Below are 18,932 nucleotides of genomic sequence, written 5' to 3' on the forward strand. Positions count from 1 at the left end.
TAATTTGATGAATACAATAAGGAGAACAAACTAGGAATCTCAAAATTAGAAGACCTAAATTCAATTCTAACAGTGGTTCAGCCATTAACTAGCAATGTGGCCTTGGGCAAGTTACTTGCCTTTTTGGGGGCCTCAGTTTCATAATCTGTAAAGAGTTTTGCCATTATAGTCCCCTCTAAAGTCCCTTTAGGAAGTGGTAACATTCTATTTAGGCCATGCCACATTGAATTTTATTTACATTACATAAATATGAATCAAGGCAGTGTTTCATCAGCCAGAAAAAAAAATAAATCTTTTGTGTTAACAGAAAATTTCAAAAATTTCAAACATACACAGAAGTAGTAAAAGAGTAAGTATAATTGAACTCCCATGGACCAATCACTTAGCTTTAACAACTATCAACAATATGCTATAAACAATTCCACTTAACCTATTCATTTGTTCTTGTAAATACTCCAGGATGAATCTAAGAGATACAAGTTTTTTCTTTTTTAAATCTAACCATAATAGCATTATTAAATCTAACAAAATTAACAATATGCCTAATAGCATCTAAAAGCCAATCCATGTTCAATTTCCTCAACTGTCTTTTTACAACTGGTTTATTTGAACCAAGTTTCGCACAAGGATCCTCAACCCATGGTTTGCTTTTAGTTGATATGTCTTAAGTTCTTTTAATATGTAACATCCTCCCACCCCCACCTATTTTTACACTATTTATTTGTTACAGAAATTGGGTCATTTTGTCAACAGAATTTCCCACATTGTCTTTGGCTGACTGTATCCTAGTCAGTAAATAATTTTTTTTAATGTACATTAATTTGCTCCTCAGCTAAATCCAAGTTCCTTAAAGGAACTACATATTATTTATATCTTTGTATTCCCAAGGAGGCTAACAGTATTGGGTCAAATCTTGATTCATTAAGATTAGATAGTCTGGTTTAAGCACAGTGAATAATTTTAGAAAAACTTTTATGCTCTCTCTTGAAGTTCTTGAATTTTGTCAATGGGGTTTTAAATCAGAAGAGGAATGCTACTCTTTATAAGATCAGGAAAAATCACAGAACTTTAGCATCTTCAGGAAAATGACAAAAATCAAATGTCTTCACTTTCTGGAAAAGAAAACCAACTTCCAGAGAGTCTGTGACTTGCCAGAAACCATATGCCCCAGTATGAGCAAATCGAAGACCAAACCCAGGTTTCCGGGATCTAAAATCTGGTGCTCTTCTCTTTCTGCTATGTCAAATCAATGTGGGAAACAGTTGTAGCACAGGCTTCAAGCTGAGAACTGAATAAATACAAGGGAACACATCTCAAACACATGAACCCAACACAAGGCACATGTGAATGCAACCTATTGTAGAAAGACTAGCTTTATATTTAGAAAGTTCATTCTTACCGTTAACCATATCAAATATTAAAGGAAATCTTAAAGCTAACTCAAGTTCTAGCCATCTCTTTCATTTTATACCACCTCTTCTGTTCTCTAAAACTAGAAGCATGCACATGGACATATACACTAAGTAATAATGACTTTATCATTTTTCTCCCAAATTATACATCCTATGAATTCTGAAATGATTATTACTAGACTTTAGAATAAAGTCAGAAAATCTCTGAGGCAATATTTACTACACACTGGTTTTTATCTCATATAGAAATATTGCTTTAAATAAGCTAGAACATGTAGAAAAGGTGCTGTTTAAATGCAAAAATGTATTTGATACATCTCATTATAATTTAAGAAATAAATCTCCTTACCGTAATACCTATAAAACAATATGTTCATTTTTTTTTTTAAAGACAACTTCAATCAGAAACCTTGTTGTGAAAACCCAGTTTACAAGTTAAGATCTATATAGCACTTCTACATTAATATGTTTTAGAAAACAGTGATATAACAACAATAAGAAAAAATGATAGCATCAATATAATTTAAATCTGCCCTTTTGAAATAAATAGAAGGCCTTAAAGGAAAAAGCCAGTCAATATGAGTAAAAATTGAAATTTGGGCCTGGTCAAAATTTAATTTTTACCCTGAGAAAGGTTCTGTGAAGAGAATAAAACAGCAAGCTACAGACTGGGAGAAAATATGTGCAGATCAATATCTGACAAATGAATAGTATGTAGACTATATAACGAATTTTCAAAACTCAACAGAAATAAAACAAAATCCAGTAAGAAACAGCCAAGAAACATGGACATTTCACCAAAAATATACAGATGGTAAATAAGCACATGAAAAGATGAACATCTTTAGTCATCAGAAAAATACAAACTACAACCACAACCACAAAATATTACTATATACCTATCAGAATAGATCAAACAAAAACAATAAAAATGCCAAAAGCTGGCAAGGATGCAGAGAAATGAGAGCACTTACACACTGCTGATAGGAATCTAAAATAATATAGCCACCCCAGAAAACACTTTGACAGTTTTGTATAAATAAGAGCAAACAATTACTTTATGATCAACTGGATTCCAGGGCATTTATCCTAGAGAAATGAAAACTTATGTTCACATAAAAAAGCTGTATACAAATGTTTACAGCTGCTTTATTTATTCATAATAGCCAGAAACTGAAAACGGCCCAGATAGCCTTTAACAGGTGCATAAACTTTCTAAATATAAAGCTAGTCTTTCTGGAATAGTTTGGATTCAAATACACCTTGTGTTGGGTTCATGTGTTTGAGATGTGTTCTGCTGTATGTACTGAGTTCTCAGTTTGAAGCCTATGCTACAACTGTAAACAAACTGTGGTACATACACACCATGGAATACTACTCAGCAATAAAAACAAACTCCCGATATAGGCAACAATTTGAATGAATCTTCAGGGAATTCTGAATGAAAAAAGCGAACTCAAAGGTTACATATTCTATGACTACATTTTAGAGTGACAATATTTTAGAAATAAAGAATGCTTTAGTAGGGCAGGTGAGGGGATACCAGGAGAGAGGGAGGTGTTTTGCCCTCAAACTTATTTTGGTGAAACAGGACAGAGATCCAAACAAACATAATACAGGGTAGAATATTAGAACATATTAAATGCCACAAGAGACACATAATAGATGAACAGATAAACAAAATGGGGTAGTATCCATACTATGGAATATTATTCAGCCATAATAAGAATGGCATTCTGATACCTGCTACAATTTGAATGATTCTTGCAAGTTTTACGCTAAGTGAAATAAGCCACACACAGAAGGCCAAATATTATATGATCCCATCTCTATGAGATACCTAGAACAGGCAAATTCATAAGAAAAAATAGATTAGAGGTTACCAAGTAGGAAGAGAGGGTAACAGGAGTTACTGCCTAATGATTACAGAACTTCTATCTGGAGAGATGAAAAAGTTTGGAAATGGGTGGTGGTAATGACTGTATTTATCACTGTGAATGTACTTAATGCCACTGAATTGTAACTTAAAGTTAGTTTAGATACAAATTTTGTATATTTTTATTTATTTTTATTTCTATTATACATATTTTGTATCTTTTTCTTTACCATAAGGCAAAAAACAATTTCACAGCAGCTTTATTCATATTAGCCCTAACCTGAAGAGCCCAGGTGTTCATCAATAGGAGAGTGGATGAGCAAAGTGTGATATATTCATACAATGCAATATTCACTACTCAGCAATAAAATAGAACATTAATGATGAATCTCAAAACACGCTGAGTGAAAGCAGCCTTCCACAAAAGATATAAACCATATGAAATAAATACTTATATGAAGTAAAACAAGCAAAACTGCTCTACAGTGAAATATATCAGAATAATGGCAATTCTCAGAATTGCCTCTGAGTATCTGTTGGGGGCAGAAATTGACTGGGAAGGGAAATGAAACAACTTTCTGGGGTGTCAGAAATATTCTGTATCTTGAAAGGTGCATAGGATACACAGGTAAATGCATTTGTCAAAGTTCATTGGTAGACTGACTTACTGTGCAACATTTTACTTATGTTAAAAAAAAAAAAAAAGAACCAAAAACAATATTGGACTTTAGTTAATTATATAGGCTGAAGTGTTTAAGGGTGAAGCATACTGATGTCTACAATCCACTTTAAATTGCAACAACAACAACAAAAAAAGGGATTGAGGGATGGATAAATTATAAATAACTGATAAAGTAAATACAGCAAACTTTTAATAGTTATGAAATATAGGTGGTAGATGCATGAGTGTGTCAAGTTTTCTGAATGTTTGAAAATATATGTTGGGAAAACATACGTACCAACAAAACAGTTGTTTCTCTTCTTCTCAAGAACTTGGCTTATATTTCTAATACTACAGAGTGAGAATTTATTGTTGTTAAGTTTGTCCCCGGATGTTGCTCTTGCATACATGATGTAATTGCCATTTTCTTTTTGTCCTAAATTCTTAGATTCTCCTGGAGTGCACTCTGTTCCAGAATCATGCTGCCAAACAGAATATAGAGTTTCATAAACAGGAAGTAAAATAAGATTTTCAGGTCATCTGATTAAATGTAATTTTCTCACAAAAAGAACAACAGAAGCTTGTAGACTCCTCTAAAAAGATCCTACAATTGCTTTAGACTGTGAGAAGGAAAACAATTTGCCGCTCTTTAGGGGTCACTGTCTTAGCAGGGAAGGAAAAATGAGTGAAGGTCTAGCCACAACAATTAACAGCTCTGTAAATAGGGAGTAGAATGGAGGACAAACCACCATAAAGTCCATCAAAAATAAGCTCTCCAGGGACACCATTACTATGACTAGTTCAGAGAAGACAAGAGGGGAAAGACAGGAAACAAAAGAGAATGGCACAAGGCTAAGTACATACAAGATAGTCATCTAAGAGAGCTGACTTATTAACTTGTGCATAAGAAAGATAAGTAAAAGGTATTTTTTGGAAGATTGATTATGTATGTATATACGTATTAATAAAGGAGAGAGAGAGAGGGCAGCTCTGGTGGCCCAGCGGTTTAGCGTCGCCTTCAGCCTAGGGTGTGATCGGGTCCCACATTGGGCTCCCTGCATGGAGCCTGCTTCTCCCTCTGCCTGTGTCTCTGCCTCTCTGTGTGTGTGTCTGTCGTGAATAAATAAATAAAATCTTTAAAAAAAAAAGGAGAGGGGAGTTGGGGGAAAGAAGAAGGAGAGAGGGAAGGAGGGAACCTAAAGCCGACTCCACACTAAGCACAGAGCCCAACAAGGGACTGGATCCCACAACAAAGTCAATATACTTCCATGACCAGCCCTGTGATCAACTAACAGACTACTACCAGACCACAGAAGCAACCTTGCCTTCCCTCCTCCCCAGGAGATACGCATTTAAGAAAACAACCAACCAACTTCACAATGCTCCTCAAACAACAATTCAGAACAATTCAGAACAATGTCAGAAAGGGGAAAATACTTGGGTCCTAGAGTAGCAATCCTATTTAATTAAACTGTGATTTGAATATGTAATAATTCTACCCTCCAGAAAGAAAGAATGCCTGAGGGTATGGTATCATGTTTCTTCTCAGAGCCCATCAAAATCCTTCAAATTAGAAGCAACTATTTTTTTTTTAAGATTCTATTCTTTTTTTTTTTAAAGTAATCTCTACACCCAACATGGGGTTAGAACTCATGAAGAGTTTCATACTCTTCCAACTGAACCAACCAGGCGCTCCCTGAAGCAACTATTAAAAATAGGACCTCTACAATCACATTTATTCTTCTGGTACCTCTTGCTGTTCTCCTGAACCTAGATTTAGCATTTAACAACTCTTTACTATTCTCCAATATTGCCTTGCTTTATGTTTTCATTCTACAGAATTCAATTTGGTTTATGATAACATAGGACACTAGAGTTATTCTCAGCATTAGAACTTTAGAAAAAGAAACAAAACATCCCAATACTGTATACCTCTTGATATTATCACAGAATATTTTTATTTTTTAAAGATTTTATTTATTTATTCATGAGAGACACAGAGAGAGAGAGAGAGAGAGAGAGAGAGAGAGAGAGAGTGGTAGAGACACAGGCAGAGGGAGAAGCAGGCTCCCTGCAGGGAGCCAGATGTGGGACACAATTCTGGGACTCCAGGATCACGACCTGGGCTGAAGGCAACGCTAAACCGCTGAACCACCCGGGCTGCCCCACAGAGTATTTTTAATTCAAAAATATTGTGTCCAGTATTATACAAGGAACTAAAAATATAAATATGAATTTAAGTACTATCTCTAGCCCTCAAAAGCCTATATTCTATTTAAAAGAGAACGCATATTTTGATATCACTGGCTCTCTGCCCGATAAATCCATTACAGGTATCACTAATGAGGGTGCCTGGCCAGCTCAGTTGGTGAATATGCAACTTTTGACCTCAGGGTCATGAGGCAAAGAGCTGGTCTGCTTGCTTGATTATATACATACATAAACAAACAGGTATCACTAATCAGTTACTACTTTATTAGCCCAGAGGATATTGTAATGGATCATCATTAATGGGCATGGAAGAAGGAACAAGCATGCCAGCTATCTGTACTTCTTCTCAGAACAGGGGATAAACAAGCACATCAGTAAGCAAAATATAAAACAGAAATCAAAGGCCATCTTGACTGCACCCCAAAAAGCGCTGAGAAGTCAAATAGTTTCATAAAGAAACTGTAAGTTTGACAAAACAACAGAAAGACTTTTCTCTGACTATAAAAATAATATATACTCTTAGAAAATTTAGAAAATAAAAAACATTAAACATTTCAATCATAATCAACCATGAATAATTACTATTAATATTTTGGTCTACTTCTTGACTTGTACCTAGTCATATCATATTTTAATATGAAATTTGAACTATACCACTTATACAGTTATATACATGGTTTCTTTCAGCTTAACAGTATAAGGCAAGCACTGATTTTTAAATGACTGCAGAGCATTCCAGGATACTTTCCTACAGTGAGGCCATTTGCGCTGCTTAAAACTTTTTGTTATTAATAAATAAACCTGCAATGGATACATTTTTAATACAAATAAATCTTTGACAGATTCTGCATTTTTCTTAGTTGGATTCCCAGAGGTAGAGTTTCTGAGTTAAAAGGTCAAATACTTTAAGAGTCTTTATACATAGTGACAAATGACTGACAAAAGTACTCTAACAATTTACATTATATAACAAGATGGATCAAGATTTCAGTAGGCAGAGATGGGAAGGAATCGGGCTTCCTGGCAGAAAGAATTTTAAAGGACTATAAATTACTTAATTTGACAGAAGAGGGCCGTTAACACTGGAAATATACTTGAACCCAAATGATGGAAAACTCTAAATGCTAAGATAAGGAAACTATATCAGCGATTATCAGCAGGTACAGGAAGCAAGATTGTAAACTGAAGTGACATGATCAAAACAATCAGAACTATAACCTAGGCAAAGATTAATTTGGTAAGAGCAAACATATTGTAACTTTCATGCTGAGAGATAGAAACTTGTCTCATTTATGATTACAACTTCCCAAGACAAAGCTTACAACAGAAGTGCAATAAAAATTTGAGGGAGGAAAAATAAAATATAAGAGATAGTGTGAACCACTCAGAGAGAAAGTAACCCTGACACAGTACAGATATACAACAGGAGAGATAAAGACAGATTTCAGATAAAGATGTCAAGGGAGACAGGCTCAGGAATTTATAGTTCTGGCTGCTATTACTATTAAATTATTTATAAATACTTACTAAGCACTACTATGGATATATGGTAGTGTAAACAATATGCATAGAAGAATGAGGTATGATTGAGCATAGTACAGTCATTAAAAGTAGTCAGTATGAGGAAAAGAAGCAGGGTAGGCAAAGAATGTGAACCAACTTGTCCATTAAACAAAAAGCTGTAATACAAAATTAATATATTAAAAAAGGGGATCCCTGGGTGGCTCAGCAGTTTAGAGCCTGCCTTTGGCCTAGGGCACGATCCTGGAGTCCCGGGATCGAGTCCCATGTCGGGCTCCCGGCATGGAGCCTGCTTCTCCCTCCTCCTGTGTCTCTGCCTCTCTCTCTCTCTCTCTCTCTCTCTCTGTCGATCATTAATAAATAAATAAATCTTTATATAAATATATATTAAAAAATATTTCTAGCAACTGGGTAGGGAAGAGATTAGACAGGAAATGAAGAGAGAACAGATTAGATTCCCTACTCTAAGGGCGGTCTGCAGACCAGGGGCAGCTACAGCACCACCTAGGAGTGTTTTAGAAATGCAGAAACTGGGGCACCTGGGTGGCTCAGTCAGTTAAGCATCCAACTCTTGATCTCAGCTCAGGTCTTAATCTCAGGGTTGAGAGTTCAAGCCCCACACTGCAGCCTACTTAAAATAATAAATGCAGGAACTTGCCATCCCCTCAATGGAATCTGTATTTTAAGATCCTTGGCAATTTGTATGCACATTAAAATTTGGGAGGCCCTAGCCTAAAGGATAGAGAAGTAACTGAAGGGTACTACAACTCCCCTAATAAGTGTTGGAATCAAGGGGACTGGAGAGAAAAAACATTCACTTGCCGTTGGAAAAAAACCAAACTGACCATAAGTAATAGTTCTCTGCTCATCTCTACAATTTCAGTTACTCTTTTAAAGAACAGATCACACCACGTGGGTGCCTGGGTGGCTTAGTAGGTTAAGTGTCTGTCTTCAGCTCAGGTCATGATCCTGGGATCCTGGGATCCTGGGATCCTGGGATCAAGCCCAGACAGCGCCAGGCCCAGACAGCGCCAGTCTTCCCACTCAGTGGGGAGTCTGCTTCCCCCCCCTCCTGTTACTCAGGCTCACACACTCAAGTTAAAAAAAAAAAAAAAAAAAAAAAAGGAACTGATCACATAATATATATTTGTTGCAAAGTATATATTAAACCTCTAGTGAGAAAAAAAATACATCAAGCTCAAGTACAAAACAAATGAAAAGATCACAAAAGTACTCAAGAGGTAGAGAGATTAAACTATTTAAATAGTTTATCCAAGAGATGCCTGGGTGGCACAGCGGTTGAGCATCTGCCTTTGGCTTAAGGCATGATCCCAGGATCTGGGATCAAGTCCCGCATTGGGCTCCTTGCAGGGAGACTGCTTCTCCCTCTAGCTGTATCTCTGCGCCTCTCTCAATATCTCTCTCTTTCTCTCTGTGCCTCTTGTTAATAATTAGATAAAATCTTTAAAAATAAATAAATGAATGAACGGTTTATTCAAGAGTACTGATAATAATCTATCCATTTCTGAGTGCCTAGGTGGCTCAGTTGGTTAAGCATCTGCCTTCAGCTCAGGTCATGATCCCAGGGTCCTAGCATAGAGTTCCAAATCAGGCTCCCTCCTCAGCTTCTCCCTCTCCCTCTGCCCCTCCCTGCTGCTTGTGCGCTCTCTCTCTCAAATAAATAAAATCTTAAAAAAAATTATCTAGCAATTTCTGATAGGGACTTATAAGAAGATGCAAATTAGTGAGATGGCACTTCCATTTTAAAAACTGGGAGAAAATCAGAGAAGTACATTTGAGGATTTTAAGCTCCAACTATATAATCTTTTTCTAAACTCACAAAAATTTCCATTTTTTACAAGTGATATGGTACAGGTAAAACGAATTACGTATAGTTGTCAAATATTTTCCCAAGTTTGTTTTTTAATAAGCCCTACCAGAATCACAGAGTCTATCCTTCAGTAGTTTCTATTTCTGTGTGCATTAATCCTTAGGTCACTTGAAAATATGATGGACCAAGTATTAAATGACACCAAAGAATTGTTAATTTTGTCAAGTATCATAATCACATTTATAGTTATTTAAGAAAAGGTCTAGTTTTTTAGGGATGTATACTGAAGTATGTGAAGATGAGTAAATTCCCTTCTAATACAGCATCAGGGACCTGAGACAGAGCCCCACCAGGGGCTTCATGCTGGGGGTGGAGCCTGCTTAAGATTCTCTCTCCAGCTCCCTCTGCTTCCCCCCACCCCTGCCCTGGCCCAGCTCACATTTGTGCAAAATGACAATGAAAAGTGATCCTCATTCAACAGATATTTGAATGACTCATGTACTAGGCACTGTTCTAGGACTAGCAGGCAGAGAAGGGATTAAACAGACAAAATTCCTTGCCTTCATAGAATCCTGCACTGTTGTGCTTACTCTTTTCATTTAACTCACAAATATTCTATCTTCCTCCTTTTCAGTAGTGTCAAGTACATTACTGTGTTCTAATATAAAAAAAAACTAGCCAGTCAACTACATTTCAATGAAAAAAAAAAAAACAACTAAGCATCCATATGTATTTGTTTTCAATGTAAACAAACAAATCACTCAATATAAAAGTTAATAACTTTTAAAAATCTAATAATTAGGCAATACTTACTGGAGATCCAAAGTTATGTCCAACTTCATGAGCAAAAGTAATGTGAGAGACTTTGGGAGGTACATGAGATCCATAATTCTGAACAGTAATAATTCCAGTGTTTAAGGACTTCTTCTTACCATCTGAATATAGCTTACTTTTTTCACATATTCCTCCAGAGCTTCCTAATTCAAAATAAAAGATGGCTAAATTAGCATCTATTTACTCCCAAAATAATTTTCTAATATATGCTATATTAAATTAAAATATTTTATATATCCTACATATATCAAATACTCAAAAGTTTCTTTAGTCCAAGGTTAGGAAGACATTTCAAATAGAAGTTTTAATGGTACACATAAAGAAACTCCCAGGACTTAATATAAGGCTCTTCAGAAAATGTTCTTCATGATTGAAATATTCCCCAATTTTTTCTCTCATTAATTTATCAATATAAATATTTAAGTTTCTGCTAAATTTGAATACATCCATATTTATACTGTCAAAACCTATACCTTCTCATTTAAAAAAAAAAAACAACTTAGGGACACCTGGGTGGCTCAGTAGTTGAGCATCTGCCTTCGGTTCAGGGCGTGATCCCAGGATCCTGGTTCGAGTCCCACATCGGGCTCCTTGCACAGAGCCAGCCTCTCCCTCTACCTATGTCTCTGTGTCTTTCATGAATAAATAAAATCTTTAAACAAACAAACAAAAAAGCCAGCTTAATTTAAATGAAAGTGGAACAAAATATTCTTGAGTAGATTCTGAGGAAGTCACTTGTACAAATAATAGTAGTAATGCTCAGGAGTATGTGATTCACTATCTTGACAGGCAATATACAATTTTTTTTTTTTTTAAAGAAAAGAATTACAGTTTCCAGGGGCTGATGAGAAAGTGGGAGGGATAGGGTAAGATTTGTAAAAGGGTATGAATTTCCAGTTATAAAATGAGTAAGGTCTAAGTATCTAATGTATAACATAATGACTATAGTTAGTAACATTGTATTATACAAATGAAATTTGCATAGAGAGTAGAACTGAAAAAAAATCTCACCAAAAACAAATAAATATGTAAGGTGATGTATGTGTTAGTGGGGGAATCCTTTCACAATGTAGGTGAACTTCAAATCATTATGTTGTATACTTGAAATTTCTCACAATTTTATTTGTCAGTTATACCTCAATAAAGCTGGGAGGAAAAGAAAAGAAAAGAAGTATGTCCACTGGACAAAAAAAGAGGAGTGAGAGAGAACGAAGGATAGAGGGTGGGATAGAAGGGGAAGAAAGCAAATGTGGAAAAATGTTGACTGATTAATCTATCAGGATTTCACTGTACTATTCCTGCAACTTTTCAGTAGGTTTGTAATCTTTTTCAAAATAAGTTCAAAAGACTGAATTACAATTTTCCAATGTGTCTTGAGAATACCTTCAAATTAAAAAAAAAAAAAACACCTTATTAAATCACTTTGTAGTTCACCTGTTCAATAATAGGAACTTTAAAGCCCAATACCAAAATGAAAATACTAATACATCTAAAGGCAGTTAATATAAGGAATTCAAAAAGAACACTGGGAAAATCAGAAACTGGCTGGCCAATCTATGTCTATACGTACACTGTATTGAGAAGAACATAGTTCTTTTAATAACTCTGTTAAAGACTTTTAGTGAGAATTCTTTAGTTTACATTCACATATAAAAGGTTTCTCTCTTATTTTTTTATTAAAATACAATCAAGGGACACCTGGGTGGCTCAGCAGTTGAGCGTTTGCCTTCGGCTCAGGGTGTGATCCGAGAGTCCAGGGATCGAGTCCCATATGGGGCTCCTTGCATGAAGCCTGCTTCTCCTGTCTCTACCTCTCTCTCTCGGCCTCTCTCTGTGCCTCTCATGAATAAGTAAATAAAATCTTAAAATATAAAAGAATAAAAAAATAAAATACACTCAAATGTTAGGACAGTCTAATAAATGATCAAATTATTTCAAGTTAGCTTTCTATAATGCAAAGTTACAACCAAATTATTAAACCATTAAAAAAATCCAATGTTTATAATCCCAGATAAAGCATATAATAGAAGGCAATTTCAAAACAGATTTGCAAGAATGGCATGACACTACAATTGCTGCCCTGTTAAAGTAAATTTAACAGAAATTTGAATTACCATTATGAATTTGGAAGCTAAAATAACAAGCTCTGCAGTAAACTGAAAAACTGAGCCATATGCAGATTTTAACCAGAAAAAGATGGAGAACCTTTATTATATTCAGAAATTACTACCTTTTCTAAAAGAAAACGGAACAGGAAAAAAAAACAGCAAATGATTCATGAATAATTAATATATTTTCTTATGCTACTTCTACTTTTGGAGAGGAGTCCTAAGAACTGTATCACTATTTCTAGAAACTAGAAAAGATATGAATAAGCATTCTGAATGTAATAATTATGGTCTACATATTATAGTTTTAAACAAATAATAAATCAATATCCTGCCTTAGTGAAGATTTGTCATATGCAAATTGGTCCAATGCAGTACTGTGAAACTTGAGTTAAGCATAGAAGGCTCCACACTGTAAATCTTTATCAGTTAAAAAAAGAAAAAATAAATAGCATGTATTAAAAACTTTGATTATATATTTTTCTGTATTTTTAAGGTCTATCTAGCTTAAAGGAAAATCAGACATAAATCTGTATGTACTCTACTGAAATATACTCCTTATAATTCACATCTTATTTAACATGTTAGTAAAAAATGCTTTTGGTTTTAACTATCACTTAAAGAAAACTCTAATATTTGTTACAAACTAATAACATATGTTAAAATAACCAATTATACAGAAGACATAAAATACTATATTTAATTTTAGAAGTTATGATTTAATATTTTTTTGGCAGTAGTGCACTGTTTTTTGTTTTAATTCCAATACAGTTAACATACAGTGTTATATTAGTTTCAGGTGTACAATAAAGTGATTCAACAATTCCATACATTACCCAGTGCTCAGTTACAGCTTATTTTTACAAAACACTGCAAGTAGTTCTGATGTGCCAGAAAATCTATCAGTGATATGACATATACCTATAGCTAAACCATAGCTTCAGTTCAGTAATTGCTTTATGTTATACCATTTAAAATTTTACTGCATATAGTCATCATTGCAAAACAAACTGTGAATAATGAGAAGGGTAAAAATTTATTAATCTGAATTAAAAGCTATTATTGATGGATGGATGGCTCAATAACCGACAAAAAAGTATAATGACTTAAGTAAAAGCATTTTTTTAACTACAGTACATCCTGAGAGCTAAAGTCACAGAATATCACTCCTCCACTTTAAAACATACCCCTACCCCATCCCCCAAATTAGAAAAACTACAAGGTAATACTGTGACAGAGTCCACAAATACAGTTTTGATGTGAGCAGGCCTAAACCCCTAAACCTTATCATGCAATATTAATCTAAGCAGTAATTTTGAACAGACAATAGTAACACTCCCTGACAAGTTATTAGGAAATGTCCTAGGGCATTTCTTTGTCTTTCATGTCTGAAGAATATTACTCACAAGTAATAGAGAGGGACCAGAGATGTCAAACATCCTGCACAGAACAATCCAGACCTAGATAAAACGCCAATATTAAATGTCCTGTTGTAATATTCTAATGATGTGATTATCCCAGCCTTAGAATTAGACTTTTAAACGACATGTTAAGAATCTGACAGGCTGTGGGTTACCTTGAGAACCCTGTATTGAGTTCTGTTTAAATCCTAATATGTAAAATCAAACTAAAATTTCTAAACTAAGAAAAACAGAAAAGACTATTGCTAACAAATAAAATGTCTCAAAAATGTTCTTCACAAATGGTCAGAGGAATATTGAATTGTTTAGGATTAACTATGGAGATGAATTCCAGAGCTAGCCTTACTTGGTAGCCTGCCCCAAATGAGACTATGTTCATTAGGATAACATTAAGAAGGATAATATATGAACAAAATGTACCTTAATATATTTTTTTAAAATACTGGCCCCTCTCAAAAGGCACATTAGAAGGGTGCCACAAGTAATTTAAAATTAAGATTATTATTTAATATAAGGACATTACAGAATCAATGTTTCAGTCTCTAAACTAAATGATAAGAGACTAATGAACATAGTCTCTTCTGTTTTTCCAAATTCATATCCTAACTTTGTTTCGAAGACCAGACTCCCCTTTTTTTTGACTATCTTTAATCTCTGTATAATTTTAAATGGGAGCCTCCAAGCCAGCCCCGTTCACTAATTGTTTCCACTTATAATGGAGTTGGGCAGGAGGTATGGTTTTCCTGATTAAAGAAACCCAAGGCAATACCCAACTTCAGTATGATATTAAATAAGAATAAAAAGTATTGTAAGAAGACTTAAAGACAAGAAACCTCCGATTCAAATGTTTCAACTTTCACTGCTTTTCCCAGCTTAAGAGTCAGTGAAAACTACAGCTAATAATTTGAGTAATATTCTGTGAAAATTAACATCACAACAAAATCCTTCCCACCACCTAGTAAAATATCTGCAGAATTAAATTAAACTAAGCTAAATAAAACAAAATCAAAATTAAGCCAAATAAAAATGAAAAAATTAAGAAGCAGTAACAGACCATAAGAAAAACAGATCAGCTATGAAATGGTACTTTTTAATAAGATAATCATATGCATTACTAAGATTTACAGGTAGAATTTTACAGTCTTAAAGAAAGGACAAGAGAAGAAATTACAGTGAAAAATAAACACGGTGAAGCAAAATGATTTACCTATATTTATAGAGACAGAAGAGACAGGAAGCTAGTCTCCCAGCTCCCAAACCAGTGCTCTTCCCCATTATGCCATGACAACTACCCAAAACAATGTTTAAATATTAAATAGTACTTTTATAACTCCTCGCTCTTTAAAAAAAAAAAAAAAGATTCCAGTAATACAGAACTACTAAGATGCAGGAAACATTTTAACTTCTTATCAGAAATGTCTTAGAGAAAGCTAGAATATTAAAGTATATAATACTTAGTAAAATAACTACCAAATCTGCTAAACCTGAGTCAGAAGGTCCAGACTCTGGGTTCTGTGTGAGCCTGGGTTGGTCACAAAGTCTTGAAACCCAAGTTTCCTCCCTTCTAGATTGGAGGAGGTTAACACCAAAATCTCAGAAGGGTACTGAAATAATAAACAAAACCAAATATATATTTTTCCTTATAAAAAAAAAATACAATGTAGGGTACCTGGGTGGCTCAGTCAGTTAAGCATCTGCCTTCAGCTTGGGTCATGATTTCAGGGTCCTGGGATGGAGCCCTGTTTTGGGTTTCTCCCTTTCCCTCTGCCCCTCATTCTGCTCATGCTCTCTCATATACTCTCTCTCCCCCCTCAAATAAATAAAAATCTTAAAAAAAAAAAAATACAGGAGGGCACGTGATGTAATGAGCACTGGGGTATTACATAAGACCACTACCTCTGAAACCAGTAATAATTATGTTAATTAATTCAATTTAAATAAATTTTTAAAAACTTTTTGTCAAACTGGAAAAAATTTTTAATTTCTAAAAATAAAAAAATACAATGTCAAATATAAAACAATTCAGATAGTCAAAGGACAAAGGGAAGAGAACAAAATTGTCAATGTCATGTTAAAATGATCACCTTATACTAGAAAACGTTGAATCAAAAAGACAAAGATCCCTTCTCTTTTCTACTCTGGTCCCCATTCTTCTGTCCCTCCCTAGCCCCTTCCCAACTGCTCTTGGAAAAAAGCTTCTAAGAACTGGAGCTGGGGGTTTAACACAGATTAAAGGAAAAGGGCATCTGATGAAGAACCTATGACAAAAATACAACTTCTGTGTCCCACTTTCAATCCAAACTTTTGCCCACTGCTGTTCAATAAAATGAGCAGTATCATAAATGGTGGTCCAAATATCAAAATAACTAGATATAAAAACTAATTGTCCTTTAAACCCATTACCCTAGTTTAATCATCAGAAAAACATCAGACTGTAACAGAAGGGCATCCTACAAGATACCTGACCAGTACTCCTTAAAACTGTCAGTCATCAAAAAAAAAAAAAAAAAAAAAGTCCAAGAAACTATAATAGCCAAGAAAAGACTAAAAAAAACAAAATGACAACTAAATGTAATAGGATCTATAAGATCCTAGAACAAAAAAAGAGACCTTAGATTAAAAACTAAAATACATGAATCAACTATGGACTTCAGTTAACAATAATGAAACATGTTTGTTAACTATAACAAATGCACCGTACTAATGTAAGCTGTTAATATGTATGGGGGTGGGAGCAGTATATAGGAACTCTTTATACTATTTGCTCAATTCTTCTGTGAATCTAAAATTATCCTAAAAATACAGTCTACTTTTGTATCTATAGACATGAAACTATATGAAGATTTCAAGAGCATTAGATCTTAATGAATAAAAGTCTGGAACTGAGAACATAAAATGGTTTCTGGTTTAAAACCATCCAATTACTTGCCCAGGAGCCATGAGTAAGTTTCCTTAGAGAAAAAAATATGAATATGGTAGTTCTCAAACTTGAATGCAAATCAGAATCACTGAAGACTTTCAAACAAAGATTGCTGGGCTCCACACTTAGTTTCTGATTCAGTAGACCTGGGTGGAGCCAATGAATTTATATTTCTAACAAGTTCCCAGGTGAGGCTGATGCAGCTAGTCTAAGGAGCATACTTTGAGAATATATTAGTGGTAACTTACTATATCAATAGTAATTGATAATAACATAGCAAATTACTATTATTAACGGTACATTACAAAAAAAAACCCAAGTGAATCCTTGAATTTTCACATTACTTACTACTGAATAAGTAGAATAATAAACTTTGTAATAAATCATCCAACTTATTTTTTTAATGTTTTATCTTTCCTTTTTTTTTCTTCTAGATTTTATTTATTTATTCATGAGAGACACACAGAGAGAGAGGCCGAGACACAGAGAGAGAAGCAGGCTTCCTGCAGGGAACCTGATGTGGGATTCAATCCCCAGACAGGGATCATGCCCTGAGCCCACGGCAGAGGCTCAACCGCTGAGCCACCCAGGCATCCTGAATCATCCAACTTGCACAAGAAGGGAAAAAGAAATTTCAGAATATAAAAGTTATAAAACATGTGAAATTACCATAGGAAAGACTGATTATACAATCTGCTAACAATGCAAGTATCAAAACCAGGACAGATGAACATAAGAGACAAACATAAATCTCCAAAAATATTATACTATAATGTATACAGTTCATGACAAAATCTTGCACATTAATGACATCATGAAAATGTGGAAGAATAATAAAAGAAGCTTTGAAAATTGTAAAAGGAATATTCATCACTGGCTTAAAAAATAAGCAAGAACTATAAGAGCTAAAATACAGTACCACTTAAGATGTTAAAATACACAACACAAATCAAACAATAAGCTAATTAAAGAATAGGAATGGGATAGAAAAGGTTCCCTTACCCTGCATAAAGCAGAAGTTAATTCTTTAAAAAGACAGAAATGATATATCAGAAGAGATCATATATAGCTCAAAAGATGACAGAACAAACTCTATATGGCAAAATTATTATTCAGAGAGTCTGGGATTGTTTCTACTCAATCTTTCAATTAATAAATTTGTATTTTTCTAAATTAGGCCCCCTAATTTATTAGACTATAAATTACATACCTTCTACCTCCACTGTAATGGGAAGGGGATTTATCCTATCCCAGCTTTCTTAGTGACAGTAGTTTTCATTGTTAAGGCAGAGAGACCCCTGCAGATTGTGGGTTCAGGTGGTGAGGTTAGCAGAGCTGTGGGTACTAGGCCCTCCTGTTTACATCTCATGTCAGGCAACACTTACCTTTTGTTAAAATAAAAGCCATAAATAAAATAATAATAAGGGCAGTCTTTCTTTTCTATCTACTGCTTCTGACTGGGGTTTCTCTGCTATGTCATTGAAGAACAGAAGCAAAAACTAATTTTCCCCTTGTAATTCTAAGGCCTCTTTCCCAGAAAAAAAGATTTTTAAAATTAATAATATTAACTTTTATGAAAAAAATAGTATTTCATTTTTGTTTTCAGAAATTAGTACCTTTTTTTCTCATAAAATTATTTCAGACAGTGAATGTACCAAACATCAGGCTATCTCCCTGTTAGTACTCTTTTCAAAATAAAAGGCTATTCTATTTTTCTACTTATATTATGATTGTGACTCTTGCCTAACTCAAGCTCTTTAAATTAAGATATTGTACAGGCATCAGTTTCTACTATACTTTTGTAAAATTCAATGTCCCGTGAAAATTACTTTTTGTTTCAAAAATATTAAGCCAAGACATAGATAAACTACCTGAAGGTGCTCCAACCCAAGCCAGACCAAGAACACCATCATCAAAATCTCGGTCTGTGAAAACATAGGCCAAACAGTAGTCATCATGATTCTGTTCAGAATTCAATTCCAGAAACTTCTCCACGCCAATATTTGGGAAACGGAAGGGATTTGAAGGGTCCTTTTCATCAGCAGTTGTGTTGATCTAAAATCCAAAACAATTGTTTAAATAAGCAATTAATGTTAGCAGAGCCTATGTGTAAAAGTCTTTGCTCACTTTCTTCTGC

The 18,932-nt window shown here is 34.4% G+C and overlaps 1 protein-coding gene across 1 annotated transcript in view; it reads right to left on the reverse strand.

Annotated features, from left to right (window-relative positions):
• The window catches only part of ADAM10 (ADAM metallopeptidase domain 10), a 128,312-nt gene that overhangs the window by 19,342 nt on the left and 90,038 nt on the right, over window positions 1–18,932 (reverse strand). The window contains exons 8-10 of the mRNA XM_038580540.1: window positions 18,667–18,850; window positions 10,326–10,489; window positions 4,248–4,431 (exon numbers count right to left, since the gene is read on the reverse strand). Coding sequence (XP_038436468.1) covers window positions 4,248–4,431; window positions 10,326–10,489; window positions 18,667–18,850 — 532 coding nt within the window. The remainder of the gene's footprint in view (window positions 1–4,247; window positions 4,432–10,325; window positions 10,490–18,666; window positions 18,851–18,932) is intronic.

The sequence above is a fragment of the Canis lupus genome, chromosome 30 (assembly GCF_011100685.1).
Source record: "Canis lupus familiaris isolate Mischka breed German Shepherd chromosome 30, alternate assembly UU_Cfam_GSD_1.0, whole genome shotgun sequence".
Lineage (NCBI taxonomy): Eukaryota > Metazoa > Chordata > Mammalia > Carnivora > Canidae > Canis > Canis lupus.